The 26,991-nt window shown below is 43.9% G+C and overlaps 1 protein-coding gene across 1 annotated transcript in view; it reads left to right on the top strand.

The window, feature by feature from the left end:
- Sorbs1 (sorbin and SH3 domain containing 1) overlaps window positions 1–26,897 on the top strand; it is a 118,937-nt gene extending 92,040 nt beyond the window's left edge. The window contains 7 exon segments of the mRNA XM_048807048.1: window positions 1,830–1,944; window positions 2,106–2,231; window positions 3,758–3,952; window positions 5,430–6,200; window positions 17,677–17,735; window positions 20,650–20,762; window positions 23,527–26,897. Coding sequence (XP_048663005.1) covers window positions 1,830–1,944; window positions 2,106–2,231; window positions 3,758–3,952; window positions 5,430–6,200; window positions 17,677–17,735; window positions 20,650–20,762; window positions 23,527–23,594 — 1,447 coding nt within the window. The 3' untranslated portion in view covers window positions 23,595–26,897.
- Window positions 26,898–26,991: the final 94 nt, after the last annotated feature.

Here is a 26,991-nt window from a genome sequence, read left to right as displayed (position 1 = left end):
TTAAGCTCTCCAATCCCTTGGTTTTATCTTTCCCTATAATGTCTTATTCAAAAAAAGTGTGCCGAGGGAACACTGGATCAACAAAATTAACCAGATTTCTTTCCCCACTGGATTTCTGAGCACCTGTGCTGTGCTCATGTACGCAATGACATTCCAGACTGGTATCATGTTACTGTTTCCCAAACCTTCTTACTACCAGACCTGGCCACCTGGTTCTTTGAGAACTGGAGGAGTGATCCGTAGTTCAGGAAGAATGGCAGCCCCTGGATGCTGCGGTGTATCTTCTCTGGCCACAGCTACAGATCTCACCTTGGCCACATCTCATACGAGCTGACCTCCTCCTTTGCTTAACAGTGGGGCCATTTCAGCCCTTACCTGCCTTCATAGCTGCAAGACACTCAGGGTAGCAGATTTCAGAGCTTGCACACCTCCAGCAGGGTGGATATGCTGAGGATCTTGTCGCATCTTGGTGCCCGCACTTGGGATTAAAAGGAGTGGGAATTCAAGATACCCTAAGGAGGGCTGGGGCAAAAATGTAGCCAGAGGCCTTCCTCCTCACAGAAGCAAATGCCCCAGACTCCCTTCACATGCCTCTTCAGGGTCAGGATCCTCTCTCCCCACTGCAAGACCCACAGAGGCTGCCTTGTGCTTTTATTCAGCACAGAGCCGACTTTGTGTAAAGTTTTCCCGATGTGCCTGTTGTTTAGCTCTCACTTACTGTGGGACTTCTGGGCACACTGCAAAACAGTCACACCCCTTCCATGTTACAGAGACCTTTCTTCCTGTTAGTTTGATGCACATGAAAAAAGATCTAGATTTTTTTTTATTAATTCAAAGAATATCACATTACAATTTTTGTTATCCTCTTAAGTTTTCATTTTGTTCAGAATTTTACTTTTTGTCTCATTGTATTTAAAAAGAAGCCCTGGTTGGATGTGACTATCATTATCATAGAGTCAAGCAAAGGGATGGATATGGAAAAGTGGAAAATTGCATCAAGAGTGCTTGCAGTAAATCCACTTTTCTTTCCAAGATCTCTTTTCTCATGTTGAAAAGACAGGGAATGAACATTTAATGGATGTTAGCTTTAGAGCAGGCGCTGTGCATGGTGTTTCATTTGCAGTTTGTGTCTGCATTCTTCAACTCTGAGTGAGCCGTTATCATCAGATAAAGGAACAGTGACTCAGGAAGATTAAGTAGATCTTCTAGAGTCCCAAAGCTAGTAAATCATAGACAGGGATTTAAACCCAGATCTACCTAACTTCAGAGCGTTTTTATGGTATGATAGAGAGATGGATGGTGAAACAAGTGGGTGGGTAGACGACTAAATGGATGAAATGATAGAAGGGTGTCAGTATGTGATAAATGAATTGAGGATGACTTAAAGCCACCCGGGCATGCCTTGCTAGGATGGAGAGGGCAGTGGAGGTGGCAGAGAGAGTCAGGAGGAGACACTTTTGGAATAATGGAATAAACATCAGTTAAGACTTCCGGCTGCATTGCAATGTGGTGCTGTCAGTATTCTAAACTTTTAGACAGCGCTCACAAAGAAATGCATGAAGAAAACCACAGCAAACTAATAAGGCCCCCCGAGCACTTTCAAGTGCGAGTCAGTTTGAATGTTAACACGCATCCCCCACAAGACTGGAAAAACGCCCAGTGTGACATAATTTCCTGAATAGGGCATTTCTCACTTCCAAATATGGAGCCCCCTCTTCTGTAATGTGTCCCCTTTGGCTCTTCTTGAAGTCTCTTTTTGCTAACAAACTGAAGTGTCTTAATCTCGCACGTTTGAAACTCTGCTAAAATGACCTAACCTCTGTTGGCAGGGAGCTTCCTCTGCAGAAGGGAGACATTGTTTACATTTATAAGCAGATTGACCAGAACTGGTACGAAGGTGAACACCACGGCCGGGTGGGAATCTTCCCACGCACCTACATTGAGGTACAACAGCCCCTCTCTCGTCTTCCTAAGGAAAAGCCCAGTCGTGCAAATCACCATTTGCTTACAGTGTCCCTGTGTTTTGTCCCCTCCTCCTACTCTTGCTTCCCTTCTTCCTTCTCTTCCCCCCCCCCCTTTCTCTTTTGCCTCTTTTCCTTTCTCAGCTTCTTCCTCCTGCTGAGAAGGCTCAGCCCAAAAAGTTGACGCCTGTGCAGGTTCTGGAATATGGAGAAGCTATTGCCAAGTTTAACTTCAATGGTGATACACAAGTAGAAATGTCCTTCAGAAAGGTAAGCCATCCATCCCGGCCCACATGTTGAGACTGTCTTACATGGTTCCACCTAAGACAGGAATGTGACATTGGAATGTGACATTGTGACATTGCTGTGGTGTGCCAGTCGGTACCCTTAAGAGATGCATGCTGATCAAAAATGGCACTAAGGACAGATAATTTTCTGAGATGAGGTATTTTTAAAATATACTCTAGTCGGGATTTAACTACATTGAGTTCACTAACAGTATTTCTAGAACTTTAGACTTTTTTTTTAATAAACTGTTTAACATCTAGTTGGCGCCTAATGCTGTGTTGAACACTATGTTGGTGATGAGATTTAGGATAAGTAAACAGGCCTAGTGGGGAAAAGAAGTCCACTGGTACCAGAAGGGTTTGAAAAGCTTTGAAGCCAAAATTCACAGGTTATCAGCTGTGCAGTTTGTTGCCTCATGGAACAAAGAAAAAGAAGAAGATAAATGGCCCTCTCTGGGAGTGGTTGTAAGAGGCTTAAATGAAACAACATTTGTGAAACCACCAGTGAGACATGTAGCATCTGGTCAGGGCTCAGTAAATAGGAGATGCCGTTAGTTGCCTTCAAGGAGCTCAACATGCTTATTATGAACATAATTATTCTGTGCAAAGAACTCTCTTTCCCAGAAATTGAAATACTCCTACATTTCAAAATTCTCTGATTGCTAAAGTTATTAAAGTTACAAATTTTCTTGGGGATATAGGGAACTGAGCAGATGGCTCATAAACAGATGAACTGTCTTATACAGTTAAAAACTTATACAGGAAAAACTCTGGAAGCAACTTATTTGCCCATAATAGGGGGTCAGTAATTAAATTGTTTTATGTATACAAAAGAAGACCCTGAATTGGTCCATTAGGGTGTGCAACACTATTAAAAATATAGAATTATGTTTCTTTAGAAACAAGGAAGTTCACTGTGTATAGTTAAGTATAAAAAACGCAAATAGAAAAAGGGAAATACAGAGAAAATTCGATTTTCATGGAAAAAAAATATGGACAAGTCTACTTCACATGCATAGAGTTAAATCTGGAAAATCATATAAAACAAAATATTAACAATAGTTACTCCCCAACTTCTGGTATAATGGGTGATGATTGTTTTCTTCTTGGTATTTATTTGTGTGATAATTTTATTATTAAATTAAATTATTAAATATTATTTTTCTGCAATAATACATGGAAAATAAATTTATAAAAAGGGAGAGAAAAATCGAGTCCCTGTTCATTTTGCTTCAAATGAGTCAAAAACACCATGTTTGCCTTCCAGCTTGGGGGCATGAATCTGATCTCCTTTTACTTCGGTAAAGACTTGAGGATCTAGTTTAACTTCCTAGCATTCAAGTAGCTCCACTGCTGGGGCATCCCTAGCCAGTGATGTTAACTCCATCAGATCCAGCAGGGGCCATTTCTCCTGAGCAAACGATGTGCTAAATGAAGCAGGACAGTACAGGCAGGGGCCTCAGATGTGGTGAGGCGTGACTAGGACCCTCATCTTTCTGTGTCTTGTAGGGTGAGAGGATCACACTGCTTCGACAAGTGGATGAGAACTGGTATGAAGGGAGGATTCCAGGGACATCCCGACAAGGCATCTTTCCCATTACCTACGTGGATGTGATCAAACGGCCGCTGGTGAAAAACCCTGTGGATTACATCGACCTGCCTTACTCCTCCTCCCCAAGTCGCAGTGCCACTGCGAGCCCGCAGGTATCTACTCTTCTCGTCACTGGGTTTCCTTCTCAACACATGTTTCTATGCTCTATAGTGCCAATGGCACATGGCCCCTGCAGGAGGGCTCTCAGGCACTGTGATTATGAACTGTCTGCGACAATGTAGACTGTAGAATGGAGTTTGGTTTTGTGCATATAAGTGGCATTTCCCCAGCACGTGGTAGGAGAAATATAATCTCAGGGGAAAAGGAAGGGCTAAAGATAATTCTGTGGGGATAAGGTGAGTAGGGAAAATGAGAGACTTTATCAGTTGGTCTATCCTGGTTGAAGCTGGTGGTATGGAAACCATAACTGGTAGATCATTAATCCCGTGGCCTGGGGTGGTTCTCTCAGTTATCCTGTCAGTCAATATTGGCTTGCAGAAGACAAAGTTTGAGAGAGGCAAAGTTTGTCTCATCCCCAGACATGTAAACCAGATCTGCAGTAATGCAAGAATTCACTGGCACCAGGTTGGAAAAGGAACTTACAGGTTGTTGGTCTACACCGGCCTGGGAGGAAGTAAGATGGGCATAGTAAGATGTTTGCTGTTCTGAACACTAATTATGAACATACTTGTTTAACAGTATGAGGTATTCCAAACCCATGTCCTCTTTCCAAAGCAAGAAAAAAAAATCATAACTTTGAGTTCAAGAGAGGCATGTGGAGTGACATCCTGTGGAACAAACTGACCATACCTGTGTAAGTTATAGGGACGATGGCCGGAGGACTGGGGGACCTGGCTGATGCTACAATGGTGCCTCTTTTTCCTCTAGCCCTCCAAACATTTCCTCCTCTGTCACTTACTTGTCACTGGCCCCAGCTGAGGGCTTATGGTACAAGGCATCAGATGGGCTGCCTGCACAGTGAGATGCGCATCCTGCCATCTCCTATGGGACAGTGTGAGACTGAAGCAGAGTATTCTGCTCTGTGAGAATGTGGAGAACTCAGTCGGGTTTTTCACTTGACTGTAGTCAAAAGTGACCATAAAACAAAATGACCCCACTACCCATGCTCCTTTCAGAAAGACTCTGCTGAGCCCCCTAGGGAGAAGAAAAACCCAAGGAAGAGCCAGGACAGGGGTGGGCCACCTTTTCCCACAGTTCTGGGTCAGAGCTCTGGTTGCAGATGACGGGGTGGCTGGGATGGGGTAGCTTCCAGTGTGTGTGTTTTAATCCAGTTCTGCAGAGCAGGCTGGTGCCACCGAAACTGTCTGATGGGAACCTCTCCCATCTCTGCCACTTGCCTCTTCCTTCCACCCCACCTACACACAGCTCTGCACACTCACATCCTGCACCCCAGTTTCTCTCAAATCTCACCAGGTGATTTCCTTTTGGGGCACCAGAGTGTCCTGCTCATCCTCTCCATTTCATTCCTCTTTATGTACCTAGTGATTATTTTCCTCCATTCTCTTTATGCTGACATTTGTACCTTTTGCTTCTTTCTTTTGTTTTCTTCTCTCTCCTTTTCTTTTCAAGTATCCCAGTCACAGCAAGCTCATCATGCCAGCCCCCTCATCTCTGCCCCACACCCGCCGGGCCCTATCCCCTGAGATGCACGCCATCACCTCTGAGTGGATCTCGCTGACTGTAGGGGTCCCGAGCAGGCGGTCTCTGGCCCTGACCCCACCCTTGCCTCCTCTGCCAGAGGCTTCTATCTATGACACAGACCACCTCGCCTTGTCGGTGAGGGCCCGTCCCTCCCTGCCTCTCAGCCTCCCTCAGTCAAGTTGGCTGGATCGCTCCACTCCACACTCAGTGGGCCCCCCTCTGGCCCTGCCTCCTCCCAACAAAGCCTACACGCTGGTCGCCAGTGCCCAGGTCCCCCTTCACATCAATGGAGATGGTGGTATCTACATGTCACCATCAGGCATCCGCCAAGATAGCTTCTCCCAGCCACTGCTTGGGGGCTCTGATAGGGTCATCTCGGAGCTTAGCGGTGCCTTTAGCAGCCAGAGCAAGAGGCAGCCCTGGAGAGAAGAGAACGGACAATATGAAAGGAGAGCAGAGAGCCAGGCAGGTGAGAGATGCCCTGGTGGACCCAAGATCTCTAAGAAGAGCTGCTTGAAACCTTCAGATGTGGTCAGGTGCCTGAGTACTGAACAGAGACTCTCAGATCTCAACACCCCTGAGGAGAGCCGGCCCAGCAAGCCTCTGGGTAGCCCTTTTCCAGGAAGGGAGGCTGGGCAGACAGAGCTGCGTAGAGGTGGCGAGGCTGAGAGGAAAGCTGCTCAGAGTGGTCTGAGCCAGGTAGGCCTGCAGCATGATGGGGGTGCCCTTGGCATCTTGCTTGGCAGGGTGGGCTGCACATCTCACCCTTGGCCCATCGACTAAGGCCAAGTAGATGTCTGTGAGACCCATTTGCTTGCCTTAGGAGCAAAGAGATGGCCAAGGGAATACAGGTGACACCAGTCATGGTGTCAGGGCTGGGAACCATTGGAGGGAAAGGTCAGGTGGTACTCTGGCCTCTTGAGGTGATTCAGAAGTACCCTCGCATAGGGCACCCATTGGCCTGGTATGAAAGCCTGTAAGAAGGAGGGCCTTCCTCAGGTCTCATTCGTTCTTTGGAGCTTGTCCTTGGTTTGCTCTGACTAACAGCTGAGAACACCAGGCTTCAGTGTGGTATGTTGCGGTTTGGTTTTTGTGAGCTGCACTTTGTTTCCATAACCCGTGGTGCGCTGCTAGTGCTCGGTTTTTGTCGGGTCTCTGTCCTGTCTTGTGTTTGTGTGAGAGCACACGGCCTTGTTCACAAGAACAAAGGCATTTTGGTTCTGGGGAGGAGCATGCAGGGCCCCCTTGCTGGGCTTGGGGTCACTGAGGGGACATACAAGGTTCTTTAGTAACTTTCTCATTATCTCTCTGAGTCAACTACAAGGATTTCAGAGTTTAGACACCAAAGTGGCCTTAGGATGTTTTGAGGGCTGACAATTTCTTGATGGGAAATGAACTTGGCAACCAGACTGATTACAATTCTAATTTTGGCTATGTCATTTCCTACCCAGGAAGTCAAAGACCTTGGGCAACTTCTCCAAAGTAGCCATGTTTGAGTACCAGCTCCCTGTTACCATGTAATGATAGGAATCACTTACCCTCTCGGAGACTCAGTTTCCTCCTTTGTAAAAGGAAGGTAACACCTACTTCATAGAGTGGTTGAGAAGATTCCTTGAAATAATGCATGTGAGTGCTAAGCACAAAGCCTGGGAACATGGCTGTCACTTTGTCAAGGGAAGCTGTAGAGTTACCATCTTGGAGGATCTATAACTGCTTCTAGAACTGAGAACATTCTAGAACCTCTTTAGAACTGGATGGCTTCCTGAAGATGTAAGTCACTTATATAGATATCTGTTGTATGCGATGCCCATAGTAAACTGCTCAACCCTCAGACCTGCATCTCAGTTTCCCTTTGAAGTTTTGTCGAGAGCATTAATTCAAGGCCTGCTGGTGCCAGCTTCTAGGAAGGGTCCAGATGTCATTAATCCCTGCTCTTGAGGAGCCTGTGTTCAGGGAGACTCGTGGGCACAGCCAGGTTAACAGGACAGTAGCAGGAGCACAGATACCTGAGATATACTAGGCCAGACCTGGCCTGATGCGTGTGTGCCCACAGGCCTGGGTGTGGGGGGAGTGGGAATCACTGAGGGAAAGCACATAGTTTATCAGAATCAGCTTAGCCTCTTGCTATCAAGCCACTTACTTACCTGCCATTCCCAAAGCTACACTTTTCCCATGTGCAAAAGCAGGAATGGAAACAGTCCCTCTGTGGTAGTATGAAGTGGTGAATGTAACTTGGATGCTTGGCAGGTGCTAAAGGCTCCCACTGCCTTTGCCATATATGGTTTCCCCATCCCCCAGTGTGGGAATGTGGGATAAAAAACAGTACCTAGCAGAGGTTTGTCCTGATCCCTGAACAGGTGTCCCTGGAATGTGTGTACAAAAAAGAAAAATGTGTGCCTGGTTGAGGGGTGGTGAGGTGGCCATTTGAAGAGAATTAAATGTCTTAGACACAGGAGCAACATGCATGTTGATCTAAGGTGCCTGGACGCTCCTGTCATCAGTACTGAGTCATCATGACGGCCCAATTCCAGGATGCAGTGTGTACAGGAAGTGCGCACAGTGCCGGAGCCCCGGTGAGGTTCGGGGTATACACTTCCTGCTTCCTAATGGACAGGAGTGGAGATTATGCTGATGGAGAGCCAGGCTTGTTAAAAATTGGTTTTCTTTCCCTGGTGGTCCTTCAGACCCCAAGAGTACCACTTCCTCTCACCTTCCTCCCGTTCTCCTGGCACAGCCCCTCTCTGTGGGTGCCTGAGTATAGGCCCTGGGCTTGCACTCTGTGGAAAGAGCAGCTGCCCACACACACCTCTCTCTCTCAGCTGCTCTCACCTTCTGTCCTGTGGCAACCCTGGAAATGGGGCCTTCACAAGGGACTCCTGCCCCTTGGGCTGTATTTGTGTGACAGACAAGCTAAAGATGGAAAAGGCTTACCTGACAACTGTTCCCATGAGGATGATGTGACCTCAGGCCGTGTCACTTGTTTGGATAAATGCATTCCAGACAAGGTTGTGAGTCAAGAAAATTGCTAGCCACTATTCACCTTGCTAAACCACAAGTTCCGTTCTATTCTAAATATTGGGGACCTAGGTTGAGTATCTGACTAATAAATCAAGAAAAATTTGCCTGAGAGACTTAAAGGAAAAGATAGTCTGAAATATCATCATATTTGCTCTTTATTTCGAGCTTCTAGTGTGTTCCAGGCAGTGTGCTAAGTGCTTCCAGAGATTGAGAGGGATGAACATCATCAGGGCTTTCCCATTGCTCTCAGAGAAGTCCCTCCTCCTTCCTGGCCTCAGAAGGCTCCCTGTGATCTGGCCATTGAGATGACAAGCCTCATCTTTCTAAGCCTCCAGCCTGTTTGCCTAGATCCTTCCCACCTATCCTTCATGTTTCATTTAGATGTGATTTCTTCCTGGAAGCTGTCCCTGATGACCTCCCCCAACACCTGCACGACTGGTCCCAGGGCTCTGACTTTGCACTGACCCAGCCCCTGCACTGACCCAGCCCCTGCACTGACCTATGTGAGCACTCTTCAACTCTTATACTTGCCCCTTTGTTTGTTGTGTCCCTATACAGTATTAAAGCCCAAAAGTCAGGGACTGTGGCCCCTGATATCTAGAAGGTGCTCAGTAAATATCTCTTGATTGAAAGAAAAGACAAAACTTGGCGGACCACAACTAAAAGAGTTTATGATGTGGCCTCAAAGAGTAAGATCTGTGCACAGATAATTATAATGTGAACAAGAAAGAGAGTCCCAGATAGTATACTCTGAAAAATCAAGATGGAGAGAGATTTTAAGCAGCAGGAGGGGCAAGAGGGTTGTCTGGAAAGACTTTATGAGAAAAAGAACATTTGATCTGATCCTAGAGAGTAGGCAGTTTCCCCATAGGTACAGCACAAGGGTGTCATCCAAGGCAAATGCCTGAGCAAAGGCCCAGACATAGGAATGAAAAGTTGTACGTGGAGAGTGTGTGTTCCTGGTGTAGGGAAGTATAGGGGCCATCTGGGAGAGAGCCTGGGACCAGAGCTTTGAGGGCACCTCTGATGTTCACCAGCAGCACCTCCCCACAGTGCATGCTCGAGTCATCTTCCTTGTGGTCCTGGGGAACTTTGCCACACAGTTACTGCTGTGCTGCTCACCCCAACGCTGCAGATTCATAAACTCTTCCAGTAAGATGGTTTGACTTCACTCCTTACTGTTTCACACTGGGCTGGCTGCTCATGTTTTCAGGACAGCAGAAGCTGGTAAATGAAGTGCAAGGGTCTCTAAGATGGGTTGGGAAGAGCACTGGATTGAAAATCAGGGTCACTCCAGCTCTGCCATTAGCCTGCTGAGTGTCTTTGAATGAGTCATTTCTCTTCCTGGCAATTTCCTTGTTCATAAACAAAAGATTCAGATGAGAGAACTGAAGTTCCTTTTGGCTTTGCTATTTTGTGACTAGGTGAAAATTCTATATGAATTTCAATTGAAATGAGAAAAGAACACATACAAAATTCCAAGTTAGGGGTTTATTATAAACCTGCAGACTCTCAGGAAGAGAGAGTACTGTAGTTTTGTTTGGTATTGGGGATTGAACCTAGGGGTACTTTACCACTGAGTTACATCCCCAGCCCTTTTAATTAATTTATTTATTTTTTGAGAAACAGAGTCTCAGTAAGTTTTTGAGGGACTTGCTAAATTGCTGAGGCTTACTATCCTCCTGTCTTCAGCCTCCTGTGTGGTTGAAATTATAGGTAAAGCAACTTAGTTAATTGGATAAAAACAAAACAAACAAACCAAAAAATCAAACAACACATATACAATACCCAGGAGTTCAGAATCATCAACCAAGTTCTTGGATTTTGTTGGCCAATAATTTTGGCCAACAGGGTTTAGAACCATCAGTCAAGAAAGTAAAGGGGAAGATCATCTTGGAAGTCTCCATTACAAGCATATCAAATATTTACCAAGGTTCCCCACAACAGAAGCACCATTGCTGACAAATAGCTAGCCTTGGTTTTTGAGAGTTTCTGCAGTTCGTATGCAAGCCTCATAGGAATTCTGAGTTGAAAAAAAAAATCTTTGAAGATCATCTGTCTCAGTGATTTGTAATTTTTTCTGCATCTTAGAACCTCTGAGGATTCCAGGCCAGTGTAGTGGGGAGGAGGCTGGCACACACAGTTCTGTGGAAAGTTCCCAGGGGCTCCCACCTGAGCCCACCTGGGAACGCCCAACTTGTCCATGGACCACCAGGTTAAGAGCTCCCAATCCATTCAACATTCACAATGAGATGAGAAAACAGAGGCCTGAGTTACAAAAGTTTTTGTTATAAAATTGATTCCTAAAGGGAAAGAAGCCAATCAAACAATAAAATCTGAGGGCATGAAGTATAAAATGAAAATTTTTAGGAATGCTCGTGTCCTCAAAGCTTCTGTTTGAGACATGCAAGAGCAGACTATTGCACCAACCTAGGGAAAGGAGAGGAGGGAAGCCATTCAGCTGAAGACCAAAAGAGGTCTTTGGTGACTTCAGAGGGAACATCCCTCAGGATGTGGAAGCGAGCTTAGTTTCCAGAAAGATATGAACAAAGACAAAGGCCTGCTTGGAGAATTGAGGGGAAACTTGTGATGCATCCTACAAGAACATAAAGGAAATTAGAAATGTTAAGATGCTCAAAAGTGGGAGGCATTTTCCTTTGACTCACTCAGAAGGGAAATCTCTAAACAAACCAGAGTGTGAAGAGCTTGTGGGATGGGGAGAGGCCCTGGCTACAGTTCTTACAAAACATCAGCAGGTGTTCTGCCAGCATTCAAGGGTGGGGAACCAAGATCTGAAATTGCAGCTCCATCTCTCAAACTGTTAGGAGAAACCCAAGTGCTGCTGTCCAGTACTGGACCAGTCAAGGTCCATCAGCACAACTCTCCATCTGTCCTGAAACCGCCCTCTGGCAGAGCACCCTGGAAGATCAAGGTTTAGAGGAACACATGAAATTTTGAGTCAGATAAAAGGGTGTTAGAAGCCTGGTTCTTCAAATTTCCAACCCGATCTGTCAGCTATTTGTTTTCTCATTTGTGAAACATAAATATTGACGATTTCTCAAGTCACTCTGAGAATTCTGAGACATAACGGAGATAAAAGCATCTGGCACAGCCCCTGTGGTGTGATGCTGAGGAAGCAAGGAAAGGAGACCCAAGGTGTTTACTTTAACCTCCTTATCCCACCCCTGTGGGAGGAGGAAGAGGGGAAAGAGAAAAAGTGGAAGATGGGAGACTCATTTTACTCTGGGATACATAAATTAAGAATTCGGAAAACTGAGAATTTGCACTCCACATATTAGTGCTTCTCCTAATTCTCTCCCATGTTGAGGACAAAGGCATAAGGGAAGCTTTTAGGTTCTTCATACTTTGGGGCTGGGAGGTACTTAGAATTGAACCTAGGGGGACTTTACCACTGAGCCACATCTCCAGGCGCCACCCCCCGCCCACTTTTCTTTTTTTTTAAATTTTGAGATAGAGTCTCACTAAGTTGCCCAGGCTGGCCTTGAACTTAGACTTATCCTGCCTCAGTCTCCCACATGTGCCACTGTGCTCTGCTTGGGTTCTACCCACTTTAACACACAGCCGCCATTACTGCCCTATTTTATAACAGAAATTGAAGACTACCTTCTACGAGGAGAACAGTGAGCATTGGCTGAGCATTCAAGTTTGGTGTTGTAATCAGATTCAAGTTACAACAAAGTTAATGTGTTGTCCCTGGAGTAATCTACAAGGAGGTTAAACGTAGATATTTAAGCAGGTGAGGGCTTAACCAACAGTTTAAACAGCTCTTGGTTAATAATCTTATAGTTAAGGTGTAATTTTTTCCTCAGTCAACTCAATAGGAGAATTCGGTGGAGTCACAGGCTGTTTTGAGGCCACTTTGGAGGTTTCCTGGAACCTAGGAGCTGAGTCATTCAGGTCTTCCCACCCGGCTGGCAGAGTATGCCCATGTTGTTCCAGGAACTGCAAAATTTCTATCACTATCCCTGGGCAACCCCTCAGAAGTGAGCTCTGCATCCCTATCAGGAGGCTGTGATCAGAAGCCCTCCTCCATCTAGTCTTCTAGGCAGTGAGTGGAGGGCTGCCTCCCTTAAGCCAAGCCAGCCCTACTCATCCTGGTTATTAATTCAGAGGCTGTTAAGAGCCAAAAAGACATCTATGTGAATTATGCCCAACCCTCTTGTTTATTTCAGAACTTGGAAGTCCAAAGAAGTTAAGCATTTTGCTCAAAAGCTAGCTAGTTGGTGTCAGAGACTAGTATGGAAGCCAGATTTTCTCATGGTCCCACGGGGATGCCAGTGTAGGTCATGAGAAAGATGGGGTGCAGTTTGAGAAGGCAGGGGCATCTCTGAAAGATGTTAGGAGAGCTGCAGAGACCCGTGGTATTTCTGGAAAGGATCTGGGGCCATGGAGAGAGTGAGTGTCTATCCCATCCACATCTCAGGCCTTCCTGCTGCTCTTTAGTCTCTGTGTAATTTATTTTGAGCTTCAAGGCTTTGGCACCCACTCAAAGCTGGAAGAGGATGATTAGTAACTCCTCAGTAGCACCAGGTGTTTTGTGGATCCAGAGGGGATTAACAGCCCCAGGGAGGCCAAGATCAGATATCTGATGGACTTCTGGGAACTGAGAATAGGACAGCAGGGCAACAGAGCAAGGTCACGTGCAAGGTCACTTGGGGAGACTAAAACAAATGCTGGGGGGCAGAAGGGGCAACTGGGTGCAAATACAGAAGAAAGCGATTTTGGTATGAGCAGCCCTCACCTGCTTAGCACTGATGGGAGGAAGATGGAGCGCAGTGTGTTAGACTAGTTGCTGTTTTTCCAAACACATGAAAATAGGAATGTATCTCCAGAGTCCAAAATGTACATAGCATGAGCTAACACTCCCTTTATTCTTAGCCCTGGATGAGGTCCTGGTGAGAACCTGTGTCTACTCTTAGGCTCAAATAAGGGCAAATGCTGAGGACCTTGAGAGGGTTCAGAACCACACCATCCAAAGAAGGGTAATTTGAGCCACATATATAATTGAAAATTTCTAGTAGCCATAGTAAAATGGAACAGGTGAAATTAGTTTTAATAACAGATTTTATTTAACCCAAATATTCAAGAAGCTATTTAATGACATATTTTGCATTCTTTATTTTGTACTCAGCTTCTGAAGTCTAGTTTGTGTTTTTACACTTACAACACATTTCACTCTTTATTTGCCACAACCCAAGTGCTCAACAGCCACGTGTGGCTAATGGTCGCCACACTGGACAGCACAGGCTTAGAGTGAGGGCTGTTAAGTGATAAGAAAACAGGAACAGTAAATGAGAAAACATACCTAGAGGGGGAGAAACCCCAAGGGTAAACAGCCTTCCAAGTGAAAGCTGCTCTCTGTGATACCTGTTAAATGGGTTCTATCACCACTGATGGTCCACCCCATGCTATACTTCCCTCCCCCCTAAAAAATTCAGGTTTACATTCCAGCTACTTGAGATGTTTTATTTAAACCTAAATAGGAAGAACGTGTCTCTGAGCTAATAGAGTAAATGTTTATCTTGCCTTCTTCCTTCATTTACTCAACAAACACTAAGTGAGGAACTTGGTCATCCCTACCTCTCAGAAATGGGGTTAAGTTTGTCCTGTCCAGACGTGGAGACTATGATGATGTTTATCTTCTGCTTTGAGTGTGGCCTGAGACCAAAGAAGGTATTAATTGAGCGATCAATATCCCTCAGGTACCGTGGATCCTTAGGTTAATGATTGGATGCTATCTTTTATTGTACACGATTCCTTTTTACAGAAGGTTCCTTTGAGCACCAAAAAACATTCAAGAAGAGAAATTATACAGCCTATTTCCAGAAGAAGTAGAAATTAAGTGCTGCTCTCAGGGTCACACCAGCAATCCCATCATGAACCAAGAGGGAGATGATGAATGGGGGCTCAGCACTTATGCTCAGTAGTTTTGTCACCTTTTGAAGTCTTCAATCTGCACTGAGCCTTAAAATTTTCTCTTCTTCTCTCCCCAAGTCAAAGGGTTAGTACCAAAGTTAGATGAGGTAATGAATCTATATGTGCTTATAAAATATCAGGTCTTTTGTACCATTTTCGATTCACTAATCTTCTTTTAAGCACCAAATTGTTTGCTAGGTGATCAGTTCCTGGCACAGCTTTGGCGTTAGGTTGATTGAAGGATGCTGGGGAGCTTTTGTAAGCTGTGGAGATCATGTCATGAGATTGTTCACATCCTGTCTTTGTATTGCTTTGACCTGAGGTCATCAGGCCACCAGCTGGAGTGTGGAATTTTTTTTTTTTTTAATGAGAACAAAAGTTCTCATGAGGTATGACCCAGACCAGTCTTGCCGTACTCTAGTTAGATAATCTCAGCGTGAGGTAGTTGAAGTCTTCTACAACCTTGCCTCCCAAAGTTAGACTGAGAACCAGCACCATCTGCACCACCAATAGAAATGCTGAGTCTCATTACATATGCCATAAGCACTAAGAATTTGCACTACGCAGCATCCCAGATGATACCTGCCCACGCTAGAGCCCTGCTCTGTAGTATCCTGACTAGTAACAGTCAATGGAGGTCTCAGTTCCAACAGCTGCTATGGCAGGCAACTCACTTCCTCTTAGGCAGCCACTTCGGTTGTTGGACAGCACTTACTTTTAGAAACTTGTCCTTTCATCAAGTCCAAACCTGACTGTCACTGTCACCCACTTGAGGTGCCCCGAAGTTAGTTTCATTCTTCTGAAAGCCCACAGAGCAAGTACTTGGAAATGTCCATTTCTCTCCTTTGTTACATGGAAGTCTTGATCCAGAAGCGAGGTGGGAAGTAAGTAGAACTGTACAAGGTCAATCTCGGGCACCTGGCAAAGGCCTGCAGGTCCTGAGACAATGTAGAGAGCATGGAATGGCCTCTTAGTTCTGTCTTTTTCTTCACTCTTGCCAGAATCTAAGGGCACTGGTTTGAGCAATTGAGGTTTGGAAGGCGTTTAGAAAACTTGAAGAGGCTTCCCAAAAGGATGCAAGAATGGAAGGGATGCCTGGGATGGAAATTGGTGGTGCCGGGTGTGCTAAAGAATGAGAACATTTGCAGTGGAGATGAACAGGAGGGGGTGGTTCTGTGCGTGGAAAGAGCAAACAAGCAGCCTCAACTCTCTCCAGCTGAATGACATTGAGGAATGCACAAAAACCTCTCTGAGCATCAGTTTTTGGCATTTTTAAAGAAGAGGGGATGATCCGCCCTCACCTGCCTATCCCCAGGGATTGTGTGGGACACATTAACAATTATGTCAGAGAGCATAATTGCTAAGGTGGAGATGGTGTGAGGATGGAAGAGACCAAGCAGACAGTAGAGAAGCCATGAGACAAGTCTACACTCACTTGCTATATGACCTCAGAAGAGGTCCCTGCTTTCTCTTGGCCTCTATGAAACAAGTGGATCCTACACAAAAAAATGTCTAAGTGCCCTTCTACAAGGCGCTGGAGTTGCTGTGGCTTGTTGCAATTATTGCAGCTTACATGGAGAATTTCTCCAAAGATGGCTTTTCAATATCTGTTCAGAAAGACTTCTTAGAGCTTGCAATTCAATCCTCTTTGAGGGAAGTGATTCCAAATAGTCTTTCAAAGAAGGCCTGGCCTCCATGATGGGAGCCCTGATTAAAAGGTGGGTCTGTGTGGCCTGAATTGCACCTGTTACCACATCAACATGTAGTACTGGTGAGTGATGAGTGACTGTTTCATCTCTACGTCTGTGTCAGGACACACAATCCTATTTCTGGAAGTAAACTCTGGCCTAGGAGATATCTGAACTTGCTTCATACTTCACTGGAGTATGTCATATGCAGATTTTTCCAGGGGAGTGGTCTTGTTTGACACTTCAGATAATACCCAGGAGTGTTTGACAAGTATTATTCTTTTTCAGTTTTTTTAAGTACCCATTCATGGCAGACCTGATAGTTTTGTGGGCCTGCTGTCAGAGGATCCTACTTAACAAAAAATTGAAACTGGCTGTGGTACAGCAGCCATTCCCAAGATGTTTGTTAGCTGAGGGCAAGGGGACCAGTATGCATGGGAGACAAGTCTGTTTCTGAAGACAGCCTTTCCTGTCTCTCTCCTGCCCACCTGGGGACCCTGTGTTGTTCCCTGTCACCACACTGCAGCCATGTTTCGGATTTCCCATTCCATTGCCTGGATGCTTGCTTCTAACTCTGTACATTTGCATTTTCTCCTGTGCATCCACCGTGTTGTCATGGAAACTCAGTGGCCATAGGCTGCGAGTGTCTGGTGTCATCTGAGTGTAATGGTGTGGTACGTGTATTTGCTCACACTTTTATTTTGACTCCTCGCCAATGTGACATCTGCTAAAATGTCTCCCTTATGATTTGCTTGGTGATCACAGCCTTCTCATCATTCATTGAGAGCAGGACCTGATCTCACAGAATCTGAAAAGAGCTATGTGGTAAGATGCCTGTTGAATTAGACCGTAGCTTTTCTAAAGAGAATCCTTACTGACTAGAGTCTGAGGTAATGCCTGGTTAACTCACAGAGCCATTATTTAGAAGACAATGGCTATTATACTGCCAGTAGCTAGGCCACCCTCTTTCCCTCAAAGAAGCAGAGGAATTTAAAGAATATTTTTTCCACTCTGCCTACATGTGGGATTAAATTAATGTATTTAGTGCATGACTGGGGATACATACTTGTATTTCTTCCCTGAGATTATTCCATTTGTAACAGTTGCTCACTAATTACAGGCTTTTATGCTTCTGCCTTTTTTTTTTTTAATATTCATACTAAATCCCAAATTCTTCTGTATCTTACCTGTTTTTCCATGCTTACGCCTGGATCCCTCCTGCACTCCACTACTGGAAATCTATTTTTTTAACCTGGATCTTCAACTCTGTTTTTTCCCTGGACTTATGTACTACGTCTGGAATGTTACATCTCTTCCTCTCTTTCTTTTTTTTTTTTTTTTTTTGTCCCCACATTGACTGTTTTATGGGGGTTTCTGGATATCTCGGGGCCACCTCACAGGAAGCAGTTTGCAATGAGATCATAAACATTGCCGAGAAATCTGTTCATTACTGCAGCACTGTCTCTCATCCCCTTGACTTTCATCACAAGGTATCCCCTTCTGACAATAAATCATCTTTAATCATTTCTCAGCAACCTCAAGCCCAGCAGCGAAGAGTCACCCCAGACAGGAGTCAAACCTCACCAGATTTGTAAGTACACTTGGGAACCTTTGGTGCTCACGTTCTTGGTGGACTTAGGCCTTAGAGAGTGGATCATTGACTGACTGTGAGAACAGCCATGGCGGGGGGGTTGGGGATGGGGGGGTGGGGGGATGGGTATGAGCAAATCACTCCCTGGTCCTCTGCAAATTTCTAGTGAAGGCCATGTTTCCTATCAAGCACTGTGAAAACAGGTTGTAGGATTATAAAAGAGATCACAGAGAGAGGTAGACTTGCCGTACAAGGGCAAATGAGGATTGGGCTCACCTGTCTCAATTCTAGTGTTGTAGGGAATGTAAAGAACAGTTAATTCTGAGCATAAATGAATGAATAGGTTTTATCGACTCATTCATTTATTAGTTTAAAAAATGTATTGAGTATCTCTTGTTTTATGCACATAGGGGAAAATTCTGTTCACAGAGCAAGGGTGAATTGAACCAAACACTGAGAGATAATTGGATTGTGAAAACTAGAATAGGGAGAAAAATGTCTTCCCAGCTGAGGGGACCATATAGGCAAAGGCATTGAGTGGGTGGGGCTTGGAGAACTTCAAGAAGGTCTGTGTGACTGCAGTGTGTGACTCAGAGGAAATGGGGATTAAGCTCAAGAAGTGGGGTGACGTCAGATAGTAGATTTCAGTAGTGTAAATAAGTTTGGATTTTATTCTACCAGCACTAGAAAGTGTCAGAAGATTACTGTATTAAGGAACATACTGATCATATTTTGTTAGGGGTAGATCACTCTGGGGGGTAGGTTTTAGAGTCAAGAGACAAAGATGCTAATGAGAAGATACTAATGCAGTGGAGAAGGAATGGGCTCTTTGTAATCCTCTTAAGTGTGGAAGATTACCCATGGAGATAACAGGGTAAAGGGGAGTAGCCAGCAAAGGGGAATGAGAAGGGGCAGCAGGAGATACAGATGAGGGTCTAGGAGTACTCATTTTCGCAGACCAGAGCTGGCAGCAGCAGTCCAGCAGTGCCACCTGGCCCCAAAAGGCCAGGAGTAGGTTATGACAAATGTCCTCCAGGTGTTCCCATTGGTAAATGAAAGACTACTCATGACCTTTAATATAGCTAGGTTAGTAGGGAATTGCCAGCCTGTGGTCCATTAGAAAGCGCTGATGAATGAATTTGATGGTGAATAGAAGTACATGTGTGGCAGTGGGGGAGATGGGGCTTATAGATTAAGGAAACAGGGATATGGCAGAGACTGAAGCATCTTTATACTGGAGGAGAAGAGCTGCCAGAATTGAGAGATGTGAGAAGATCTAAGTAAAGCAAGAGCCCAAGGAAGGGGATTCAACATGGCTGGGAGAAAGGACCCTTGCACACCAACAGAGCAGAAGGCGAACAGAGACATAGTCTCAAATCTGAGGAAAGATCAAGGAATCCTCACAGCAAGCTTTCATCTGAGGAAGGGGAGGTGGAGTAAGGAGTGCTTGGTAGAGAGTGGGGCACCAGAATTGGCAGGGGCGATGGAGTGAGGGCTTGAGGGACAAGGGCCCGAGCTCTGTGAGGCCCATCAAAATTTAAGTTGAGTTGGGAGCCTGGGCAGCAAGGGTGCTGACTTTTCCCCAACCAGTCTCTACCATCTGAAAACAGAAAATAGACGTCAGGAATTATATCCCAAAGCGGCCATGGTGGAAATTAAGAGATTTGGACACAGACATAAGAATCCAAGTTAGGTAGGAAATAGCAGACAAGTACAGAAAAAAAAAATGTGTTAATTTATCAGCTAGAAATCTATCTGCATCTCTTAACTCCTCATTAGAGACCTTCATTCTGGCAGCCACATTCAATAACCAAAGTATCGATATACTTGGAGAAATATGTTAAGTGAAATTGTCCCTTTGCCTTCACAGAACAGCATGAACCTCTTATCTCTGGGAACTGACTCTGCAATACATGTCTATAGTCTGTCTTGCCCACACACTGGAATCCACTGACCTCTACTAGAAATAGTAGATGGTTGACTTATTTACCAAGTTTTGCTGCTACTATTGTGTTTCAAAATAGTGAGTAAACAGAAGTGTGAGGCTGGTGCACAGTAGGTGCCCCTTAAGTATTTGTTGAAGAAATAAATAAAATACCAAAGCAGATGTCATATTTCACCACCAGCAATCCACTGTTACTGTGTGACAGAACAGTACCGTCCAAATGCTTTCAGGTTGACTAGCAAGTAAATAACACTCTTACCCTCAAACATTACTGGTAAGAAAAAAAGCCAAAGGTCTCAGGAGTTTCAGAAAAATTACATCCATTTAAAAGTACTCAAAGGTGGCTGGAGATATAGCTTACTGGTAGAACACTTGCCTAGCATGTGTAAAGCCCCAGTTTCCATCCTCAACACTGAAAAAAAAAGGAAGAAGAAAGTGGGGAGTACCCAAGGCAGTTTTGCTGATCAGTGAGGCAATGGGAATATACTTTTAAAAAAATATTTTCCTGCCAATCTATCTATCATGTATTTGTTTTTACAATGGCCTTATGTTCTCCAATAGCCAGAATGTAATGTCTCTGGGGTTAAGTAACTTCTGATTTTCCATGATAGTCTATGTATATTATCCCAGTTTAAGAAAAAGCCTTGTTTTACTTTAAAGACCAGGGTAGGAAGTGGAAGGGGCTCTAGACAGAAAAGCTTGACTGTGGTAATAGAATTAAACTAAATAAGAGGCCTGATCATGACTTGCTTATCAAGAGTTCCTCTCCCTGTCCGTCTGAGTTATTAATTTCTATGTTGAATGCATTTCTTCAAATGCCATTATTAGAGAAATAGTCAATTAATCCCTACTGATGATTAGGAAATGTTACTTAAATGTTGGTTTGATAGAAATGGGGTTTAAAAGCTTGTCATTTAATCCTAGTGATATTTGAGTCACTTTTTATTGATTTTTTTCTTTCATTTATAGATTTAGCTACCAAGCATTATATAGCTATGTACCACAGAATGATGATGAGTTGGAACTCCGGGATGGAGATATTGTTGATGTCATGGAGAAATGCGATGATGGGTGGTTTGTTGGTAAGAATCTCATCAAGTTTTTATTTCTAGTTGAAGAAAGAACTAGGAGGGATGAGCCATGCAGGAAGCTGTCTTCTCTGCACATAAAGAAGGGCCTGCTCAGCTCCTGCCCCACCAATGGGATGCTGGGCCACTGGTCTCTTTACTCTTAAGACTGTGTGGATGTTACTAATGTTGGATCTAAAACCAAGCATGCCAAATTCTGACACATGGGAAGGGAATTGTCAAGTTCATTACTGTTATTAATTGGGTCTCCTTTATATTTCTGTTGTGCATGTCTATTTTCATTTGGAAGTTTCATTTTTAAAGCTCTTTATGAAACAAAATAAGAAAATTTTGACTTGTCTACCATGAGAATTTCAAGCTTATGTGTGGGTTTTACACAGATCTTGTTAATCTACTCCAGGTTTCTAATAACTTTGATCAAAGCAACCTGCTTAGTTATAGCAGGTGTAGCCCCATGTTAGAGCATTGACCTAGTTGGTCTAGCATGTGGGAGACTCTAGGTTCTATCCCTTGTGTTTTGACAACAGCAAAGAATTTGCCTATATGAGAAGGGGAGAAAAGATCAACATTGCTCAGATTCTGTTACAAGCCAGAAGCTGTGCTTGGTGTGCTTTTATTGATGATATATCAACGAACGGCCCTGTAAACAAGAATTTTCTTCATTTAACAGATTCAAAAAGTAAGGTCCAAAGAGGTTAAGTTACTATCCCAGTTCACCCAGGTAGCAAATGATGGGAACTCAGACCACCCAAGTTCTCCTCAGACCCACATTCTTACTGCTGCTTACCTGAATATAATGCTAGGAGCCACTGACTTACTCTGTGCCTTAATTTTCTTCTTCTCTCTAAAGACCAACTTTTCCCTGATCTCTCTGGAAAAGCTTTGCTCTAGCAATGTCAAGGCTGGAGTGGTGAGAACAGTAAGACTTCGGCATCAATGGGAAGTCAGGAAGATTTGCCTTGGCCCTACCATCTTCTTAGAAAGTGACCCCATCCTTCTGAGACCCCAGGAAGGCCAAAGCCCTCACTACCTTAAGTCATTCTATTCAGGAGAAAGTAAGATCTGAGAAGTCAGTGGCCAGCTTGATGCACTGAGTCCAACAGAAACACCAGGCAAGCTGTGCAGGAAATGCCAAATTTTCTAGAAGCCACATTGAAAAAAGTCAAATGAAACCAACCAAATTAATCCCGATATATTTTATAAACCAAGTACATTCAAAATATTATAATTTGAACATGTAACCAATATAAAGATGACTACTGAGATATTTTACTTGTTTTCTTTCCACGTGTTCAGTTTAGAACCCAATGTATGTTTTCCACTCACAGCTGAGCAGATTTCCACCTAGCCACATTTCAGCTGCTCAGTTGCCACTCTGGCTGTTACCTTAGAGAGTGCAGCTCTAGTGTATATTAGCTCTTAAACTCCTTCATGAGTATTTCCTTTTTTTTTTTTTTAATTTTAATTTTGGTGCTGTAAATTGAACCCAGGGGTGCTTAACCACTGGGCCAAATCCTTGTCCCTTCTTGTTTTTTGTTTTGAGACAGGCTCTTGCTAAGTTGCTGAGGCTGTCTTTGAATTTACAATCCTCCTGCCTCAACCCTCCCAAGTCACTGGGATTACAGGCATGCACTACTGAGCCTGGCTAAGTATTTTAATGTAAAGGCACCTATTCTCCAATGGAGGCATCCCCAGTCACTGGGGAAAGGAAATACTTTGGATATCTTTCTCACATGCTTCAATCACTTTGAAAAGTAGCCTAGTATTCAGAATACAAGCAGTAGCCTGACAGAACTCATTTTTTCTCATCCATAAGGAAAGGTGCTAACCAGTATATGAGTACAAGTACAAGTGAGTGGTTATCAGCTCTGGTCTTACCATCTCAGTTCTTTTTACCCTTCTTGACTAGCCTTCCTAAGGGTGCAACTAGATGTTTCGTGGGTCATTAGCCTTGACACATTCTTTTAGTTTAGAAGCTTCACTTGGCAATGATCCCAATTCATTCATCGTGGCTGGTTGAGGTGCTGTGTTCAGCAGGATTCTGGAGCCAAATCCAAGCCAGCTGACAAAAGGGTGCAGTGTTAAACTGTGATGCTTTCTAATGAGAGGAAAATGATGACACAACCTATATCAGCCACCCCTGCTGTAGAGGGACCCAGGGGAGGGGCTTGATGAGGGGCCAGCAAATCCAGATAAGGAGCAACCCAAGAAGGGCTTTGTTCCCAGAGGACTCAATGCTCCTGGTTCAGTGGGACCCTAACAAGGTGACAGGGAGCCAGGTCATAGGGTTTGAGAGGAATTTCTTTTTGGTGTGTAGTCATCTTCGTAGTCAGTGGGCTGTTAGAAATCCTGCAGTTCAGAAATTCTAAATCCCAGTTGTCTTGTCGTGTCTTGTCTTATGCTGATTTCTCCAAAAGAAGAAATGTCAGGAAGAGAAATGGCTGGGAGTCAGGAGACCTGAATTCAGATTACGCCTCTGGCACTTACTAAGCTAAGGGTCCTCAAGTGTTATTTGAGCTCTTTGAGTCTGGGTTTCTTCATCTGAAAAATAGGAATAGTAGACATGCCTACCTTTCTTAACAGCTAGCATCATTTTGCAGCCAAAATGAGATAAGATAGGGGAACTTGGTTTGGAAATCATACAGTGCTTTAGAAGCTGCTGGATTTTAAAAGTGACATTCAACCAGAAATCTCTACAGTGCTCTCTCTGAACACAGTGAGTGGATCTTCTCATTTTGTGTATGTGTTTGTTTTGCAGGTACTTCAAGAAGGACAAGGCAGTTTGGTACTTTCCCAGGCAACTATGTAAAACCTTTATATCTATAAGAAGACTGAAAACCACAGAGATTATTTTTATTGGAGGATGAAGCATAATTCATGAACCAGTCTCTTTATTTAAATGTCAAATCACTATGAAAATCAATGCAGTGGATAAAGTAAGAAGTAAAAGACAGGAACAGAGAAATGTTGTGTTTAAAACCCAAACCTGTCTAAACTTATTATATATATCAGGGCTGAACTGTGTGCTAAACAGAAAGAATTGAGGCAACTCTACATTCACTTAGCTGCTTCTGGAAGCTGCTCCAGCCTTCAAACTCCCCTCTGCCTCTAGGATAATCTGACCTGGAACACAGTCCAGGAGCAGAGTTAGCCACAGATGCTCCCTGCTGCCCCAACCTTAAATTCCATCTTGAAGGGGTTCTTGAGCCTAAAGCAAATGTTGGGGCCTCAGGCAAATAGGTTTCCAGCCAGGTTCCAAAGGTTCCAAGCCTGAGCATCCACTGACTACCCCAGCTTCCATCCCTGGCTGCCCTGGGGCCAGCTGAGCTCCAGTGCTCTAGAGGTCAGTCTGGGCTGCTGAGCTGTCTCTTGACAATGGTGGTGGCCCCCAATTGGCCCCAAACCAAATCCTCCCTGGACCTGCAGAGGTACAGTTGAGGAAATGGAGGCAAAACAGGTACCTTGTGCCATCAGCCTGCTGTGCAACTTTGCCATCAACTGCCCTTCTTCCAGATGAAAAAGCTCATGAGGTTTGTTCTGAGAATTGGGGAGCAGATGGCCAAGCAGATAGATTACATTTGTATTTCTAAGTGATTAAGTTGAGAAGCCCTGCAGCCCCAGGGGTCATTTGCAGTGTGTTCTTTTCCCATATCAGTGGCTGTTATAAACATTCATCACTAGGCATCTGCAACTGCAGCTGTATTTATCAGAGCACCATTGCTAACCTTTCTGGCTTGTATTTGGCTGGGACAGTTTGGGATTGATAGGCTTAATCCAAAGTGGGATGTAATGATTCATTTAACACGTGACATATGCTGACTGCTGAAACATACATAAGACTGCTCAAGGCCTAGAAGGCCAGTTTTATCTCCTGGTACAAGTTCAAAGACCACTCATAGCGTAGTCACCCATAGTTTGGAATCCTCATGCACCCAATGAGGCTTCTGTTCTCGATAAAGGCATAGGTGCAGTAGCCTTAGTGTGAAGCAGTGATTCTGTCACTACTCAATCAGGAGCTCTGTCCTTTGAGGGTACTGGATCTGAGGAGGAAGCCCTCCTCCAAATGTCCTGACAAGGACATTTGTTTAGGGGTACTTAGTTGCAACTCTGTCCATGTTGTATTAAGGGAATTTTTCAGACACAAAGATAGAGGTGCCCCATTCCTTGCCCACCAGGAACTCAGAAGCATTGGGGAGATAGATACAGAGAAAGGAACTTAAGAGAGACTGTGATATGTGCTAAGAAGGGTGCGAGAGGTAGAGCTGTATTTCTCCTGGAGGGATGCTAGAAAGCATTGTCATATTTCTGTCTCCATTAGCTCACCGTTGAACAGCTAGGATGCTGGGAGAACCTTTGTCTGATGGTAGCTTATGGCTAGAAATACTTGGGAACTTTTTCCAGAGTCTCCAAACTTTCATAGTCCCCAAAAATACATTTCCAAGGTCACAAATAGGAGTAGCAAGTCTAAGTGGCAAGGGTGTGTACTAGAATGCCTGGTTCTCTGCATCTATCTCAGAAATACACCAAGACTATTGTCCCCAAGTCTGGAGTCTTTAAAAAAAAAAAAAAAAAGTAGGCAAAATTTGTCTTTAGTATCTCTTCCCCAGTTGCTCTCCCAGATACCCTTCTTAGAATCCCACCAGCCTCCTAGGGCCCACCAGTCAGCCACAGTACCCTCACTTTCTCCCTGTCCTCTAAAGGAGGCTTGCAGGAAAGAAACAACCACTGCTTCATTCACACTAAAGTGTAAATGACTGATGAGAAGAGGGTGTTACCTCTTTCCAGAGACATTTGTTTTTAACTAGGACAGAGCAAAGCCTTTACCCCAAGGGAAAAGGTTGTGGAACTGTAGGGGAGGGGGGTTTCTGGGTAGAAAGCGTTCTGGATTTTCTTTAGGACCCAGTGAGAGTAAAACCTATTGTTTGTGGAAGGTCTGCTTCACCAGGGAGGGCACTATTTTTTGCCTCTCTCTGGGGGCTACAGTAAGGATACAAAAGCACGGTGCACTTGCGCACTGCATTTCACCCACTTTGGAATGTAATCCCCGTACTGGCTCATGCGCCTCCTGTTCTTCCTTAGATGCAAACCGTTAACAACACAATCTTATTAAGAGTTTTTTTGAGGGGTGCTTCTTGATTAAGTAGGTAATTTTGAACACCTCTTTAAATACAGCTAGAAAATAAAACCAATTTGTAAAGCTACATTTGCATATGATGCCAGCCTCACGCATTTGTATATCTCCAGAAATTCCCCAATGCCTCACTACTGTGTCCGACTTTAATAAAATCATATGTTCAAATTCGCATCACTTCAGTTTCCTATGTATGAGAAAACAAGAGAGCGAAAGTTTCCCATTACCCTTTTGTCTTCAAACATTTAGTAATATAAAGTACCTATTTTTATGCTGAAACGTTTATACAGGTTTATTAATAGCAAGTGCGACTAACTGGCGGCACGCCTCGCGACACATTTTGATATATTAGCAGTGCTTCCAGGTAAAGGCAAGCCCCAAACTACTTACCTTTTGCAGTCTCTCTGGGATCAGTAAAAGAAAAAAAAAAAAAATCACGTGCGTGAGAAGTGGGACTGTAAATATGTATATTTAACTTTGTATAGGCCATGTACCTACCTGTATAGAAAATAATTTTAAAAATTTGAATGAATGGGGAGGACAATAAGGAAGTCATGAAGTTTTTCCATTTTTATTTAAATGAAGGAATTCCAAATAACTCACCTGCAGACTTTTAGCACAAGAATAGCCATTGCAAACTGTTAAAATTTATAATAAAATCATTCTTTTGGGAAGAGAAGGTAACTATAATCTCATTTTTTTTTGTGTTTTTGTTTTGCAGTCCTATTTATCTGCAGTAGTATTAAGTCCTATTGCTAGAACAGGTTACTACAAAAAAATTATATTCTGAAAGAAAAATAACTGACATTATATATAACCAATTAATTTAAAGTATTGCCATTTAAATGACACACTGAGAGCATGTACTATGCAGACACAGATTTTTCTGTTCATTTATTTTTCTTTATTGCAGTGGATTGATTTGATAAATAGATGTGCTGAATTACTACCTTTGCTGTACATATTATTTAATAAACTTTATTCAGAACTGTGTGGAATATGTTTGTTCTTGCCATTTGTTGGTTCCTGCCTTTGTCAAGCTTCTATACCCTGCTTCTCTCTCACACTCCTGTCCTCATATCCACTACCCCC

The sequence above is a fragment of the Marmota marmota genome, unplaced genomic scaffold, assembly GCF_001458135.2.
Source record: "Marmota marmota marmota unplaced genomic scaffold, marMar, whole genome shotgun sequence".
Classification (NCBI taxonomy): Eukaryota; Metazoa; Chordata; class Mammalia; order Rodentia; family Sciuridae; genus Marmota; species Marmota marmota.
Note: the sequence above shows the minus strand (reverse complement) of the source record. Positions and strands in the feature narration are given on the sequence as shown.